Source organism: Acanthochromis polyacanthus, chromosome 14 (genome assembly GCF_021347895.1).
Source record: "Acanthochromis polyacanthus isolate Apoly-LR-REF ecotype Palm Island chromosome 14, KAUST_Apoly_ChrSc, whole genome shotgun sequence".
Lineage (NCBI taxonomy): Eukaryota > Metazoa > Chordata > Actinopteri > Pomacentridae > Acanthochromis > Acanthochromis polyacanthus.
In genome coordinates, this window is record NC_067126.1 from 10,560,683 (window position 1) to 10,576,252 (window position 15,570).

General features: G+C 39.5%; 2 protein-coding genes across 4 annotated transcripts; both read right to left on the reverse strand.

Moving 5' to 3' along the window:
- Positions 1-205: 205 nt before the first annotated feature.
- On the reverse strand, positions 206-2,944 carry crygs2 (crystallin, gamma S2). Its single transcript, XM_022220178.2, has 3 exons — positions 2,806-2,944; positions 2,412-2,654; positions 206-601 (listed from the first exon to the last, which is right to left on the reverse strand). The coding sequence occupies exons 1-3, from the start codon at positions 2,812-2,814 to the stop codon at positions 329-331; spliced, it is 525 nt and encodes a 174-aa protein (XP_022075870.1). The 5' UTR covers positions 2,815-2,944; the 3' UTR covers positions 206-328.
- Positions 2,830-15,569, reverse strand: tbccd1 (TBCC domain containing 1). Of its 3 annotated transcripts, XR_007946714.1 has the most exons (10): positions 15,217-15,569; positions 12,968-13,032; positions 12,615-12,881; positions 12,268-12,426; positions 11,198-11,314; positions 9,413-9,662; positions 9,135-9,321; positions 7,643-8,173; positions 5,645-5,946; positions 2,830-2,959 (listed from the first exon to the last, which is right to left on the reverse strand). XR_007946714.1 is itself a non-coding variant. In XM_022220175.2 (9 exons), the coding sequence occupies exons 2-9, from the start codon at positions 13,028-13,030 to the stop codon at positions 5,733-5,735; spliced, it is 1,788 nt and encodes a 595-aa protein (XP_022075867.2). In that variant the 5' UTR covers positions 13,031-13,032; positions 15,460-15,569; the 3' UTR covers positions 4,395-5,732. The 3 variants fall into 3 exon arrangements, 2 of the variants coding, with proteins under 2 accessions (XP_022075867.2, XP_051815038.1); XM_022220175.2 differs by lacking the exon at positions 2,830-2,959 and having other exon boundaries at positions 4,395-5,946; positions 15,460-15,569; XM_051959078.1 differs by lacking the exon at positions 2,830-2,959 and having other exon boundaries at positions 4,395-5,946.
- Position 15,570: the final 1 nt, after the last annotated feature.

Below are 15,570 nucleotides of genomic sequence, written 5' to 3' on the forward strand. Positions count from 1 at the left end.
TCAGACAAAAACTAACATCCTAGCTGCCTCTGAAATAAAAGTCAACTTTTCATGGGTGAAGTGCACTAATTTCTACTTCTAAATCTGACTGTACTGCTTCCTATTCTTGTCCCATTACTCCATTATCTCCTGATTATGAAGTCAGACTTTTCTTTGCTCTGGTGACTGCAGAAGAAGTTTAAAAGATATGAAATAACTCGAAAGCCTTTGTTCTGCTTACTGGACATGTTTTATTTAGGAGACCTCAGTTCAAAATCACAACATGGTCAATCGAAGTCAAATCTGGACTTGTAATTCCCCGACAGATGGCGTTAGGATGGAGTTTAAATCATTCGGTGAAGCGCCTGAAGGACTGAACTGCTGCACTGACGGCCCCCCAGTCGCCAGGTTTGCGGTACTCGCCCTTCTCCAGGAAGTACTGGCGGCCGCGGTAGTTGGGGTGCTCGTAGAAAACCCACCAACCGTCGAACACCTTGCAGGAGTTGACCTCCCTCCAGCGGAACTTCTCCAGAATCGAGGGGCAATCCTCGGTGGCCTCGTAGGCCTGGCCTCCGAAGTCGGCCTTCTCATAGAGCTGCATCTTGTACAGGGTCCCGCTGGTCTGCAGGGAGGTGGGGAGGTTTGGGGGTGGCAGAGGTGGAGGTTGGTGCAGGAGGATGGGAATGATGGAGATGGGAGGCAGGGTAAGAGAAAAGGAAGGGTGGATATGAAGAAACATGCAAGGTCAAGTGACGAAGGTAGGTGTGCAGTTTTGTTTCTCTGAAGTCAGATTCTTTCTTTCGGTTTCATCACCCTCAGACTCGGCTACTTTTACACTTTACTCCAGTATCAGCAAACATTCACAGGCTTCAGTCAATCCAAAATGCTGCTGCTCTGGTTTTAATTCGTTCCATTTTTATTTTCCGTCACTGGTCACTTTTAGAATAAATTTTGAGATTTTTTCTTGTTTTTTAATGATTTTAAATCCTGATTTTCTCCCTATAAACAGATGTGATCAGGCCTTCGCTGTTTGTTTCAATAAATTAGTCATTAAAACTTTTACCAAGAACTTTCTTCAAACCTGTGTTGTAATTGGTTTTATTGTCAATACTTTAGTCACTTTTCAATATTTTACTTACTGTGCTGGTCTACTTGTTTGTTTTACTAATTTTTTTTGCACTGTTCTACTGCAAACTTTTCTTTTGTAACCTGTAATGAATGCAAAATTATTTAATGAATGAATTTCAGAGAGTTCTAGATGTATGCATCTCATGTCTGCACTTTTGCCATTTTTTTTTGTAAATGATTTAGTTTATTAGATTTAGTTTAATTGTGTTGTAAAGCATTTTTGAATTGCCCAGTTTATGAAAAATGCTGAAAAAAAAACTGCCTGGCCTTGGTTACTTTATTTAGTTCTTTTATATATTTACTTTTTTGTCCTGGTTTTTTCCCTTTGTATTTTAAAGTCTGCTTTGACCGTCACCTGGAAACTTCTTTTTAGAAGGTGCCATACAAATACAGTTATAATAATTATACTAGCTTTAAAAATAACTTTTAAAAATAAAGGTTTACAAAGGGCTTTGACAATCAAAAGCAGGATCCTGAGAGAGCTGCATAATAAAAACTATGATGAAGTTGAAGCAAAAAGACAACAAAAATTCAAAATGAAAGTTGTCAGTATTATAGTTAAATCACTGATTTATATAGAAAAAAACAGCTGTTGAGCTAAAGTGTTTTAAAATAAGATTGGTGGTACAAATTTACCAAATGTCTAGCTAATGTATAAATAAAGGTTGAGCGCCTGCAATAACTGAATACTATATTGTTATTTAAGTTTTATTAGAGCAAATGCAACTGTGCTGTCATTTCATGAGATTATAATGCACATTCTTTGTTCAGACTGTTTTAGAGACATGTTGATTCAACTTTAAAGTCATTTTCCAGGATGTAGTTTGTGGGTAGTTGAACTAAAAACTAAACTCCATCCTCCAAAATTATCATACAGTCAAATAAATGCCTCTTCATAACATTGTCAACAAAAAATAAACTGTTTTGACTTGTTACCCAATAAACCAATGCTCTGGATAATCACTGTGAAGCAGCCTTTGCACAGATTGTATCCTCAGTGTATCCGGCAGGATTTACCATCAGATAACTTGCTTCCTTTAGAAATAGCACAGAGCTGCACGCATGCAGCTCTTGCTAACTGCATTGATTTTTCTATGAATCTGCCTGCAGGCTGTGGGTCGCCTGCACCCGAACATCAATCCATGCTCTGGTGTCCATCGACAAAGTCCCGCGGTCGCTGTCAGCACCAACAACACGACACGACCTCTTTGACGCTCAGCTGATTCAGAACCAACAAAGTCCTCTGCTCAGGAAAAACACTAGCTGGGCAGATTCGTGAGTAATTAAGGGATCGGATCACTTACAAAGTGGACCATCTTGCAGGAGCTGAGGCGGTCGTTCAGGCCCATCCAGCGCTGGTAGTCTGGGTACTCCCCCCTGGTCAGGACGTACTGGTAGCCCATGTAGTTGGGCCTCTCGTAGACCACCCAGGCGCCGCTCTCCACCCGGATGGAGTTGCAGCGGCTCAGGTAGGAGTGGAAGTCCGAGCAGTCGCTGTCGCACTCGTAGCGGCGGCCCTGGAAGTTCTTGTCCTCGTAGAAGACGATCTAGAAGAGCAAAAGGTCGATTAAAGCTTGTTGACATGTAAACCATGAAATCAGTCCAGTATCCCTGCAGAGAAGCTCCGTTCTGCAGCTTTGTCCACCACCTAAACCCACATATTACCTCCTCACCTCCACCCCACAGTGAGAAACTCACCCGGCCCATCTTGGATATGATGTGTGGGTCAGCCGTGGTGATGCTGAGTGTTGGTTCCCCCTGAGGTCTCGATGTTGCGCTGGCCTTTCAGCCGCTGCCTTTTATATCCCCGCTTATAAACAGCAACAGCCGAGGCGAACGAGGGGAACAATCGCTTTGTCATGAAAATGAGATCCAAAAATTGAGTCAGTGATTCTAGTGCTATTCAGTTTTTCCAGAAAAGCGAGAAAGGATTACGGCATAAAGGCCAGGCGCGGGTAAGCGTCCATTGACCCCACTTCTGTACTGGCTGGGTCCAGTGCCCACTGTGACACATGCCAGCTCCACCAGCTTGCCCCCACCTGGCGAGGACCTGCCAACTCATGACTTATTTCTGCTATTTGGATGAATCCAGACACACTACAGCGCTGTTTAGTGGTGGAAGAAGGTTTTACACCTGCTACTTGAGGGGAAAAAAAAGCGATGCAACCCTTGAAAGAAAAGTGAAAGCCCTCAAATCAAAACCTCACTCTCAAAAACGCAAAATATTATCAAGAAATCACTACAAGTAAAAGTATTTCTCTCTGTGACTAATAAATTGTGTGCACTTTTTATTATCTATTGATTTTTACTGATATCATCTTTGCTAAGCAGCATTTTTACCGGTGTGGTTGGCCAACAGAAAGCTAATTTTAACCGTTTTATGCATTCTGTAGGACTTTTTCTATCACGGCATCTTATCTGATATCATTTATTTTTTATGTGAAGTCAAATCCAAACTATAGTTGCAAATAAATACAATGCAGTATGTTCATTTCTGCAGTGTCAGAAGTAAAAGTACTCCTGCAGAAAAAGGTCTCTGACTAATATATTGTGTGTACTTTTTATTATATATTCATTTATACTGACATGCCCTATGTTAAGGAGCATTTTTACTAGCGTAGTTGGTCAATACAAAGCTAATTTTAAAAGTTTTTTGCATTCTGTAGGGCTGTTTGTATCACAGCATCCTATATGTTCTATGTAAAGTCAAGTCTTAACTACAGTTTCAAATAAATGTAAAGCAGAATGTTAATTTAATACTGAAAGGTCGAGTGGAAATTAAAAATTCAGTGTTTACTTTTACCACATGTGATGTTAGTGGCATCACTAGAATCCAAATGACTTGAGTTCTTCAGATGGACGTCATTAAGAATTTGTTACTTTTATACACATTTGGAATACAAAGTTAAGTATAAAATTATTAATAGCCATGCCACATTTTGATTTATAAAGAATTTTTATTTGATCAAGTTTTTTTTTTCCTGGTAGTAAATGAATTAAACAAGTGCTAAAAGACTGTAATAGATTGTTTTACAGAACTTAATGATTAATTTTAACCACTTATGTGTTTTTGTTTACTTTTGGACATTGCTATTTTAGGTAAAATGTAAGAATAGATAAAAATGTATCATTCAACAAATCAGAATTCCAGAACAAACCTATTAGTATTTTTTTTAAATCACTATGAATCAAACCTTGGCATGTTTATGAATAATTGTGTGCTTTATTGTCTTACTGTGTCCAAACATAAAGGAAGAAGCAAAAACATAAAACAAAAAGTCCCTGGCTGGCTTCAGTGAAAATCTTTATTGTTTTGTGTTTTAGCAATCAAAATCTATTTCATGCTCTTCATTTTATAACTACATTGAGGTGTTCAAACCAGCAGGAATGTTTTTAAAGTAAAAAAACAGCAGTAAGGCATTTTACAGTGTAAAATCTTTCACCTTTTACAGTAATGTTTTCCAGCACATGCTCCTTTCACTCTCTGTAACAAAAACAACGCTGCCTTAAAAGACGGTTTTGTTGAATCTAATGTATGTTTTATTCTGTGAAAACACAAAACAGAAGCTAAACGCCTGAAGTACACTTGGAGGTATTAAATGCTAAATCTGGTTCAAGGTATACTCATGAATAATTTTTCTACACAGCTAAAATACACATATTCATAAAGGTGGATTAATAGAAAAATACTTTTAGAATTTGTAAATTCTAACCAATCAGCTTATTTCATAATAAATTAAGAGATAAGTCACGCATCTAGAATAAATTCTTTTGATATTCCTTCTTTGTCCCCCTCATAATGGAAATCACTTGATTACTAATTTTTAATATTCTAATAAAAAAATATCCTGACCTGAGCTAAAAGCTACCTAAATGTCCTTTATACCCATAGTGCTAAATTCATTTAACATCTACATTCTGCATCTTTGAATGCAGATACATTTCCCTTTATTTCTTTACAGATGTAGTTTATGGGGAGAAGAACAATAATTTCAGACTGTATGGAAGAAAAAAAAATTTAGCAGTCAGAGTCCTCCAGGATCTTGGCCTCACTAAACTTTATGTAAGGCTGCAACCGCCACTGAAAACTGATGAAGCGAGTCACAAGTGTTGTTTGTTGACACAATAAGTCTCAAATTCTTCTTTTTGCACATGAACACCGTACCGCTAGTTAAAATAACACTCAAAACTGTGTCCTAGTAGAGATTTAAGAGCCATTACTGCATCAGAGAACACATTTTAGGGGATTTCTGTTTAACTGAGTAAATCACGGTGGTTCCTTTGATTTTTGTTTGGACCAAAATTAGATTTTCTGTCTCCTAAACACGACGTTCAGCATTAAATCCAAAGGGAAGCTCCTCCAAAATGCCCCTTTAAAAGCCTACAGTGAGTTGAAACATTCTCCACCTGTGCCTTTATAGGTCTCCCCCCAGAGGAGTAAAGCTTGTGATGTTGTCTTACAGCATGCCGGTACACTCCCTGCTTTGGCCTGGTGATGAATTAGCTGCCTTTTCTTAAGACGTGAAGTTGGACATACCTGTTAGTCGCTCTGCAGGCTGGATGAGCAGCTCCAGACGTGCTTGAGCGACGCTCTCCTAATCTACAGGTGTAATTAACCCAGCAATTCAACAAGCCATAGGTGAGTGTCCCTCCCCCCGCCCAGTCCTGATGTGTTTGCTGTTGTTAACCCGGGTGGAGTCTCCTGCCGGTCCGTTGGAGTCCTGTAGGGAAGCTATCGTAGGTGGGATGAGGCTGTCCAGCTCCTGCCGGTGCCCCGTTTCCAGCAGCCACGCATGGAACTTGACCTCCACCAGCTCCTGGAACTGTCTCCTCTGCTCCCTAAAGACACAAACAGAGAAATCAGCCGCAGCAGAGGCAGAACATCTAGAAGAAATGACTGATAAAATGCTGTAATGTAGAAATCGATCAAAGGATTTTTCCCCCATTACATTACATCCTTTGTGCTGCAGACCCCTGAAGCGAGTTTTCTGACACCAGTGAACACCATAATGTCTCAGCAGCATAACAGCTAACTCGCATTCATATTGATTTGTTGGAATGGCTTTTCCGTTTACAACGTTCCACTGATTATTTATACGAGACATTTTAAACAACACAAGTTCAGTCAATGTGTTTTCCAACACAGAAATAAGATTGATGATAGCAATAAAGTTTAAATATCAAGATTAAAACCTTACAATACTGTTTATTATAAACATTTACCTTTATTATACAGATTTGACTAATTTAAATATTAAAACCCAACAATATTATTATGTAAATTTATATTAAGTTACTGACCTAGTTATTTAAAAATTAAGGTGAAGACCCTACAGTCTTACATAAAACAATATTAAATTAATTTTAAAAAAAATAAGGCTAAGCCCCTTCAGTATTCTACAATTTTACCTTTTTAAAATTAAGTCCTTAATATTGCATTTCTTGCATACAAGAATGTTTGCAAGAATGTCGCTGCAAAGAGTCTGAAATCTTCTGACCATGTGATATTTCAGTTTTTCTTTTTTAATAAATTTGCAAAAAATTTCTACATTTCTGTTTTTTTCTGTCAAGATGGGGTGCTGAGTGTACATTAATGAGAAATAAAATGAACTTTTTTGATTTTGGCAAATGGCTGCAATGACACAGAGTGAACAATTTCAACTTAACTTGTTAAGCACTTTGTGCTACTTTTGTATGAAAAGTGCTATAGAAATAAACTCTGATTAAAAAAAGGGGTCTGAATACTTTCCGTACCCACTGCATTTGACTAATGTAAATGTGAAAGTTAATACTCCACATCAGGACAAAAAATTGACCTATTAAATGACCTGACTAATCTAAATGTTATTGATCCAGTTAAGGACTCTACATTACTACTTAAATAAATGTTTCTGATCAAATTAATCATTAATAGTAAGATCCCAAAAGAGTATTATGTAAATTCACTGACCAACTCAAAAATTAAGATTAATCATAATTGTAATGATAAATATAGAATTTACCAGACTAATAGGTCAAGCCCCCACAATATTGTACAAATTTATCTGAGCAATGCAATTATTAACATTAATAATTTACAATATTATTTATTTTGCACATTTACCTGATTAATATCAATATTCATAATTTAGATTTACCTGAACAATTAAAAATTTAAGATTAAACATACGCTAAAAAATATCATGGAAATTTCCCTGAAAAAAGATCCCTAACTAATTTACCTGCCTAAATACTAAGGTTAAGAATTTACAATTACATTTACTATGTACATATTATACTAAATACATGTTTACTGGATTAACTTAAATATTTAGGTGAAAACCCCACAAGGTAGTCTGCAACACAAATGTATCTAACATATTTAAAATTAAAACCCTACAATTTTATATCCACACAAATTCAGGTGACTAACTTAAATATTAGCATAAAATTCATATATATTGGAGATGTATGTAGATGTGAATGCATTGTGGTGTGTTTCCTAGAACATTGTTGAAACTAAAAACGGTGTGATGAAGTCCTGATGTGTACTGACTTGTTGAGCCGAGCCTCCATCACTGTCTTCTGCCAGTTCTGTATCCTCTTGTCTTTTTCATCGAGCGCTGCCTGGTACTGAGGAGGAAACCCGCCGGGCACCTCGCATGTGTCGCCCTCCATCTCGAAAGGCACGACTATGGTGTGGAACTCAGACGGAGGCAGCAGGCGGAAGCAGGCGTGGTCCGGGCTGGATGACGTGTTGGGAGAGGGGCTGGCGAGGCCCTCGGTCCCCAGGAGCAGGGGCTGATCCCAGGCGTTGGGGACCACGGCCAGCCCCACACTGGCCATGTGGTCCTCCAGGGAGGGGTAGAAGGTGTGGAAGGGACCCAGGGTGATGTCCGTGTTTCCGGGCAGGAGCAGAGGGCGGGTGGGCGTCAGGGCGTGGATGGTGCAGCGAGAGGAGGCTCCGATGGCGATTCTTCCGGCGACGCACACTACCCGCAAGTTGTGGCAGCTGTGGATGTGGACGCTGGTCTCCACAGGACCCAGAACCACAGTGCTGTCCCGGCATTTGTCCACACTGACGGATCTAAAGAAGCAACAAGATACATATGACAAATTAACTCTTAATCTTACTGCAGAGCTCCAGACTAACTTTTTTACTGGTTGAACTTGCACATGATTTGACTTTGACCTAAACACCTCTTTATTTTTCTGGTACAACTTGATAATAATTAACCTTGCATGCTGGTGAATAGTTGTTGAATCTAGTTTTACAGAAATGTTAAGACTGTCAGTGACTTTACACATAAGGTCAATTTTGTCACCAAGCTTTTCCTGGAGGCTGCTTGAGATCACTCCTTTGTGCCTTATTTCTTTAGTTGCACCCTATTTCTTTGACCAGCATCTATCACACATAAACATTTACTCATCGATAGACGCTACAATTTACTGTTGTTTCCTAAATGCTGCAAGTTACATTAGATACAGCTGGGTAGCCGCAGTTCACTTCAGTCAAAATCATTTTGAAAAGAGTAAAATGAGGTATTTTAATGTCAAATTTTGTTAAAACCACACGATTTTATCTACAGTTTTCTACAGGTGAAGTGTATTTTACATTTTAATAACAGTCGATCATTTAAATGTAGGAAGCCAAAACCATGATCGTGATTAATATTGGCATGAATTTACAGCCCCAAAACTGCATTTATCACTATGATTGAATGCAGTTTTACTTCAGTATGTCCTGACTGCACCTGCACTCTCATCTTCCTCCTCTTTCTATTAATTCTGCTCTTTAAAACAATCAGCTGCAGAACGTTTCATCTTAACAGCTAAATGGATTATTTCATTCCTCATGTGGAGACTCACTGAGCCAGTGAAGAAGAGAAAGTACGACTTTCAGCTACAACAGCTAGTACAGTAGCTGCATGTGATGACTAGAAGGGCACCGAGTCAGTATGAGAATGCAATCACGTCAATTGTAACACAGACTCTCTTGCACACTTGGTAGCCATCTAGAGCTCTGCGCTAATGGAAGTAAACATTACCTAAGAGGTGAGAGCAGGTAAATGAAGGCGTCAGAGCATCTGTGGATTTTGATGTTGGCACCAGTCAGCTTGTCTGATGTTTTCGCCAGCGTTTGTTTGAAGACTTGGGACATCAGCACCATCTTGCTGCCGGGCGGAGCTGTGTGGGTGTTCCTGGCTATCCTGGCTCTCTTCATGGTTCCTTCAACTACAAGTCAAACACACAGAACAAGCAGAAGGTCAAAGACATGTACACAAAGCCGGTGAAGAAGCAGCGATGCCAGGATATTTTCGGACACCTTGTTGAGCCCAGGCGAGCTTCTTTCCTGAGTGGAGGCAGGCGGTTATGCCGAAGGGGTTGACCGTGAGGTTGTGCTGGAGGCAGGAGAGGAGTTTGTGTAGAGGGAAGGAGCGGGTCAATGAGGAGTAACCGGCTTGTGTTTGGAGTGGACCTTTGGTCAGCAGCCGGTGGATGCAGTGGACGGGTCTACCGGGACCAGCCGAGCCCTCCAGGAGCATCCCCAAACTCCGCACAGCATCCAGGGATATCTGACAAAACACAACTTGAAGATCAGCTGTAGTTCTCTGTAAGATGTAGGGATGTAAATTATACAGCAATATTTTTTTTCCCATGAACATTTGAATCAATATAAACCGATAAGACAGACAGAAAGCCAGAATATAGATTTCATTGTGACAGTTGTGCTGAGAAACTGGAGGATCAAGCTGTGAAAAAAGCTTGTGCCTGCTGTCTGGTTTAACAGTTTCTAACAACATCCAGTCTAAGTGATGCAGTATCTCAGCCATGCCCTGAATATAAACTCATTTTAAGGGTGGAAGTAAAAACCGACAGATTTCCAGGACTGACAGGGTTGCAGCGACAGTTTTTGTGGAAAATTAAGCAGATGTTTCCAGCAGTTGGATTAACTACAGTGAACAAGTCACTCCTCATGTAGATCAGCCATGAGGATTATTCTTATGTCCAACAACTGTGAAGAGATTAATACCATTACAGGTTATTTACTGAGAAAGACGAGCAGCTAGTTTCCCGCATTTAATAACCAGGCTGAGTATCAATTCAGTTAATATTTTAAAATGTGCATCCCTAGTAAGTTAGATATTAAGGGCTCATTTGAGTAAAGTTTAAATACCAAAGATGACTGTATCTGCAAGACAAACAAGATTTGGCAAGAAAACCTTTCTAATTCCTGAAGATTTGTCTCTATTTTGCCCTAGTAAATGGTCAGAGTCTTGATATTTTCTTTTATTTAGTTCTTTTTTTAAGCAGTTCACAAACAATTGGTTCTGTCTCATACTTCTGCTACTTTGTTGACCATAGCTATAGTGCAGGGGTCACCAACTATATTTGCCAGAGGGCTAGAATTTTACCGGACAGTCACTTTGGGGGCCGGACCCTCAAACAAAAATTAAATAAAAATCGAATTTTGGCATAACATTATTATTTGATGTTTATTTTTTATATATTTTCCATTTCATTACAAAACTGAAGGCATTTTTAGCCTTTATGAGTCAGTGCTCCTATCACCTGTACCACAGTCAACCACTAGGAGTGATAGAGATATTTTGCCTCATCTCAAGACAACTTTATTCACAGAGCACTTGAAAAAGAAACACCGCAGAAGTGACAGGAAAAGGCCTCTTAACACGGGTAAAATGGCACTCTCTAAGGCCACGAAACGAAAAGTTGATGTGGAAAACAGATCCTTTAATAATGACTGGACTGCCTGCTTTAATAGTGTGAACCACATGATATTTTCTCTTTGATCCTCACAATTTTGGAATCCAGTCACGGGCCGGATTGGACGGTTCGGCGGGCCGGATTCGGCCCGCCAGTTGATGATCACTGCTATAGTGTGTGTAACATTATGTATACAACTACATAACGAGGACATTAAACAGCCTGGTTTATGGAATTTGCATTTTCTTTTGTCTAATTTGTGATATTTAAAAATATTGCTTCAAATTTGCTCAACAATTATATCGAAACACAGCTAGTGTTGTTATAAAAATACATAGATGGTTGGAGTAGCCTAAAAGAGGACACGTGGTATCTGTCCACAGACCTGGCAGTCTCTTAAGGCCTGTCCAGACTGAGACAGCTGGCCAGGCTCCACCAGCAGCTCCAAAATCTCCATCAGATGGCTTTGAACAAATGACAGGTGGGCCTGATCATCCCAGTTCTGCAGAACAAAAACAGAAATGAAGTGTAAGTGACACATCAAAATGAACTGAGGTATGACGAGGACATCAGTTTGTCTTTTGTCCGTTACAGTCGGGACATTACATCTCAAATCATCCAATTTCTGCTCAACCATCTCTGATTTGCTTGAATATTTTAGCATAAAACATAGACATTTATAATAATATTTGTGAAATTTTAGATTGATATACAAAATACTTTCCAAGGCAAATTATTTCTACAAAGATGTCTTTTTAAGTACATTTTTCTGGCTGTGTGAATGACAAAATCTCAGGAACTATGAAATATAAAAGCCTGAGAAAGTCCAAAATAAAAGAAATGATTTTCCTAGTTATATATAAAAATCATATTAGCTTCTGAACTCTCTTCTACTTGGAGACATTTCCCAATTATTTTGTTTTTGTGGAAGCCTGTCATACCTGCTCAATCAGGTATGAAAAGTTCAAGACCTGGTTTTTCATTTTAAAAGCATTCTATAAGTCTTGTGTGTATTATTGCTATATGTAACTACATATTGTTCAAAAAATGTCACTAGTTGACTTCTGCATTATCAGTTCTTTTGTTAATGTGAGCTCAAGGATGGGGCTTTTCATGAGGGTTTCAGTTTTTTAAATATTTGAACTCTTCCATAATCATAGATTATTTGATCTACTTGTCCAATATTGCAATATTAGAATCAATGACATGATGAAAATTAACAGTGAAAATGTCAAGCTTTTATCTTTGAAATTTTATGATCCATTTGTCTGTCAAACTTTCTCAAATGTCAATGGGCAAATAGCCTGAAAGTGGGTCGACAGGCATCTTTCAAGAAAAAAAACATACCTTGGACTGTGCTTTACATATTAAACTAAAACTTCACAGATAATAGTTTTTTAGAAATGGTGGAGCAGAAAGCCTTGATTTGACATGCGATAATCCAGTAAAGAGGACCTTGTTCTGAGAGCTGGTCTTGGCCTCCCTGTCTGATGGAGACGGGGATCGAGTGCGATGGCTTGGCCACTCCTCACCGATCAGGGAGGTTCGCAGAGACACTCGGTTCAGCTGCTGGATGTAGAGGAAGAGGAGGAACTGCAGCGTGTCCACTGACAGCTGGAAAACAAAGGAAAAGAAGCGGGAGCTCTTCAGTTTGAGAACAAGGCTACAAAACACAACAATACAACTAGCAGGACACATCCATGCAACAAATAAGATCAGATAGTATTACATCCTGAGGTAAGCTGAGCTATTTGCACATGTTATCTGTAACTAAACTGCACTCCACCCGCTTTTGTCTTCACCTTGCTCCTTTGTTGGTCAAGCTCGCTTTTGGAAGAACACTGGGAAAGACACTCTGCCCACTCCAGCCTCTCCTCCGGTGTGTGGCCTATAAGCAGGTCAAAAGTCTCAAAGTAAAGCCACGCAAGGTCTTCTGGAAGCTGCAGCTTTCCACAGGCAATGTGCCTCCACATGGGCCAGCCCAGGATGGGGAAGCAGCCGTCCCGTGTTCGGACATAAGTTGCCATCTTACGAAGGTAGTGCAGGCTGAGTTTGGAGGAGGGAGCCACCTATGATGGAGTAAACTCTGGTTATTTTAAAGTATTTGCTTGCACACGATATCTTTATACTGAATAGTGTTTAGGAGATTATTCACCTGCAGGGCACCCAGTAAGAAGGGCTCCATACGTGGCCATATGCTCACACTGTCTGCCTCCATGTCTGAAGAGAAAGGGAATATATAATTATGTAGGAATCGGACACATGATGCGCAATAGAGAAAATGCAGAAATCACACCACACATAAAAATACATCCCTTTCACACATACAGATATGTTTGAATACAAAAATGACCTCTTTAGAAAACAAAGAGGCATATCAGGTTTCTTCAGAGTTAAATAAAGTACTTGACTTAAATGCACCAGGCAGCAATCATAGTGTTCAAGAGCGCAACTGAATTGAACATCAAAATAACTGTCATATTCAAATATGCTTTATTTACAACTCAAGCTTGTTAAGCCCATGACAGAGCAGATATCATACGCTTTACGCTAGATTCAGTTATAAAACGATGTGAAACTGAGAAATAGCTGTAGTTAAACTGATAACACAAGTGGAGAACTACAATAACTTATTATGCTTTGTACATTTGTGCAGGCTCGACCACTATCTGCGCTGTTCAGGTCATTGCTTTTGAACCTGAACATGACCCATATTCCAGCCACTTCATCTCTGTACACAAAGAACTGGATATAGTGCACAACTGTACAAACAATGCTGTTTCTTCACAATTCTGTTTAAAATTACAACCATATTTAATTAGCTTGATTTGTTCCTGTTGTCTGCACAATGACAAAACTGTTGAAATTGTATATAATCTTTGAAAATAAAATAAAGCAAGTGAGACAATTTTAAATTTTATCACTTTGCAATGACTGTATTATTCATAATTTGAAAAGCAGGATTTACTCTTAGGTAAAATTGAAAATTTACAATTTACTACATTAAAAATATCCACAATATGAAGCTGCTCTTTGCTGGAGAGTTTCTGTTGCTCTACATTTCTCATTAAAATACCCTAAAGTCGCTCTATTGGATTCAAGTCAGGACACAAATTTGTCCAAGTCATAGTTTTCACTTTTTTTTGTTCTTTTTTGTGTGATTTTGGGCTTCGGACGGTTATCTCCCCAACACTTTTTACACTAATGCAGCCCAATATCTTCATACTCTGACTTCTGTGCTTCACTGTTAGGACTATGCATTCACTGTGGTAGTCCTGGTCAGGTTCCCACCAAACATGCTGGACCCCTCTGAGCAGAACAAATTTATCTTGACCTCATCTGGACAAAGAATGTGTTTCAAATATTCAGCTGACTTCTTTTCATAATCTGTAGCAAAGTTTACTTTTGCATTTTTTTTGCACGGTATTCGTAGAAGTTGATGTCCACACAGTCTGAGCTGTCACAGAAACTCTGATTTCCACTGATAATCCCTCTACCAGACCTTAAGCATCTGTCGCCTGTTTTTCATTGCTACACTGTGAAAGTAGTTCACTGTCCTTGGGGTCATTTTAGTAGAACGAACACTGCAGCTTCGATGAGTGGTACTGACTGTGGTTACTTCTATACCTCCTGATTACTGCCGCAGCTGTGTTCCCCTGATGTGTAGATGTCCACTAAACTTCTTGTCTTCAATTCCATCTTCATAAAGTCTGAGAGTCAGAATTCCCACTTCCTCTGGCAATTATTTTCCATGTGGTGCCATGATGCAAACAAGCAAATAAACTCAGCTTCTGGGTTCAAAACTGACTGGTGTTTACAACTCGGTTTAGTTTCAGAGACTGGATTCACTTTTGTTGCACTGAGTTTCTACTTTTGGGCCTGTACTGTCAACAATATAACATTTTTGAAGAGAAAACCTTCGACAGCACAACTCAGAAATAATGCAATCAGTGACAGGTGTGCTACTTTTTTTTTTTTTTTTTTTTTAGAATATGACTTTTAGGTGATACTGCACAGGAGTGTATTTTGCACTTGCTCATATTTGTAGCTAATATAAGGCTATTTCTATATAGTTCTGGTTAGTTAAGTGTACTTCATTAGCTCTGTTTGTTCCTGTACTCTGCACAATGGTAATGAAGCTGAAATCTCCTCCTGCAAATGCTCCCATGACAACTACCAACACCTGACTTGTCATCACAACATCAAGTTTGACAAGCTAACCAAACAAAACCAGTCAAACAGCCAGTAAACGAGCTCTAAACTCACTTGCTTTAGTGTCAGGATGAGACTTGCAGCTTAATAACCGGACTAGCGAGCTAACTGTTATTGCTTCTTAAAGTTAACTTCATCATCTTGACAGCTAACTTAGCTACCGTTAGCTATCTAAGCTAACTGGGCTCTTACCGGCAGACTGTGTCCGGGCTGTTCGGTGTTCGGTCCGGATAGAAGAAGTACGACTGGGTCAAGAAGTCATAGGTGTTGATAAAGATGAGTCCGGAGGTTGAAGCGGTTTGTTGCCAGACTCACAGCTACCCTGCTTCCTATTTGGCGCGCTCCTCTGCGATTACACCGACATCTGTTGCGCGCATCTCACGGGAGCGCGCGTTAGCATGCACCCACCACCACAACCAGTTTTCAAACACCAACCTCGCTAATCGTGCTATTCCTGCTGTTCGTCGACGCTGAATCGGTCCAGTTTGGAGAAATCAGGTTAAACAGGGACAGATGCTGCGTTCACATGCCCGATGACGTGTTTCT

Bases quoted from the DNA above. Each gene is read 5' to 3' on its own strand.
- crygs2 (XM_022220178.2), bottom strand. The intron at 602-2,411 runs GTAAGTGATCCG...ACCTCCCTGCAG, and splicing joins CCTGCAAGATGGTCCACTTT to ACCAGCGGGACCCTGTACAA.
- tbccd1 (XM_022220175.2), bottom strand. From the start codon at position 13,030: ATGGAGGCAGACAGTGTGAGCATATGGCCACGTATGGAGCCCTTCTTA. The intron at 9,322-9,412 runs GTGTCCGAAAAT...TTTGACTTGTAG, and splicing joins GCTCGCCTGGGCTCAACAAG to TTGAAGGAACCATGAAGAGA. The intron at 8,174-9,134 runs GTAATGTTTACT...TTGCTTCTTTAG, and splicing joins TACCTGCTCTCACCTCTTAG to ATCCGTCAGTGTGGACAAAT.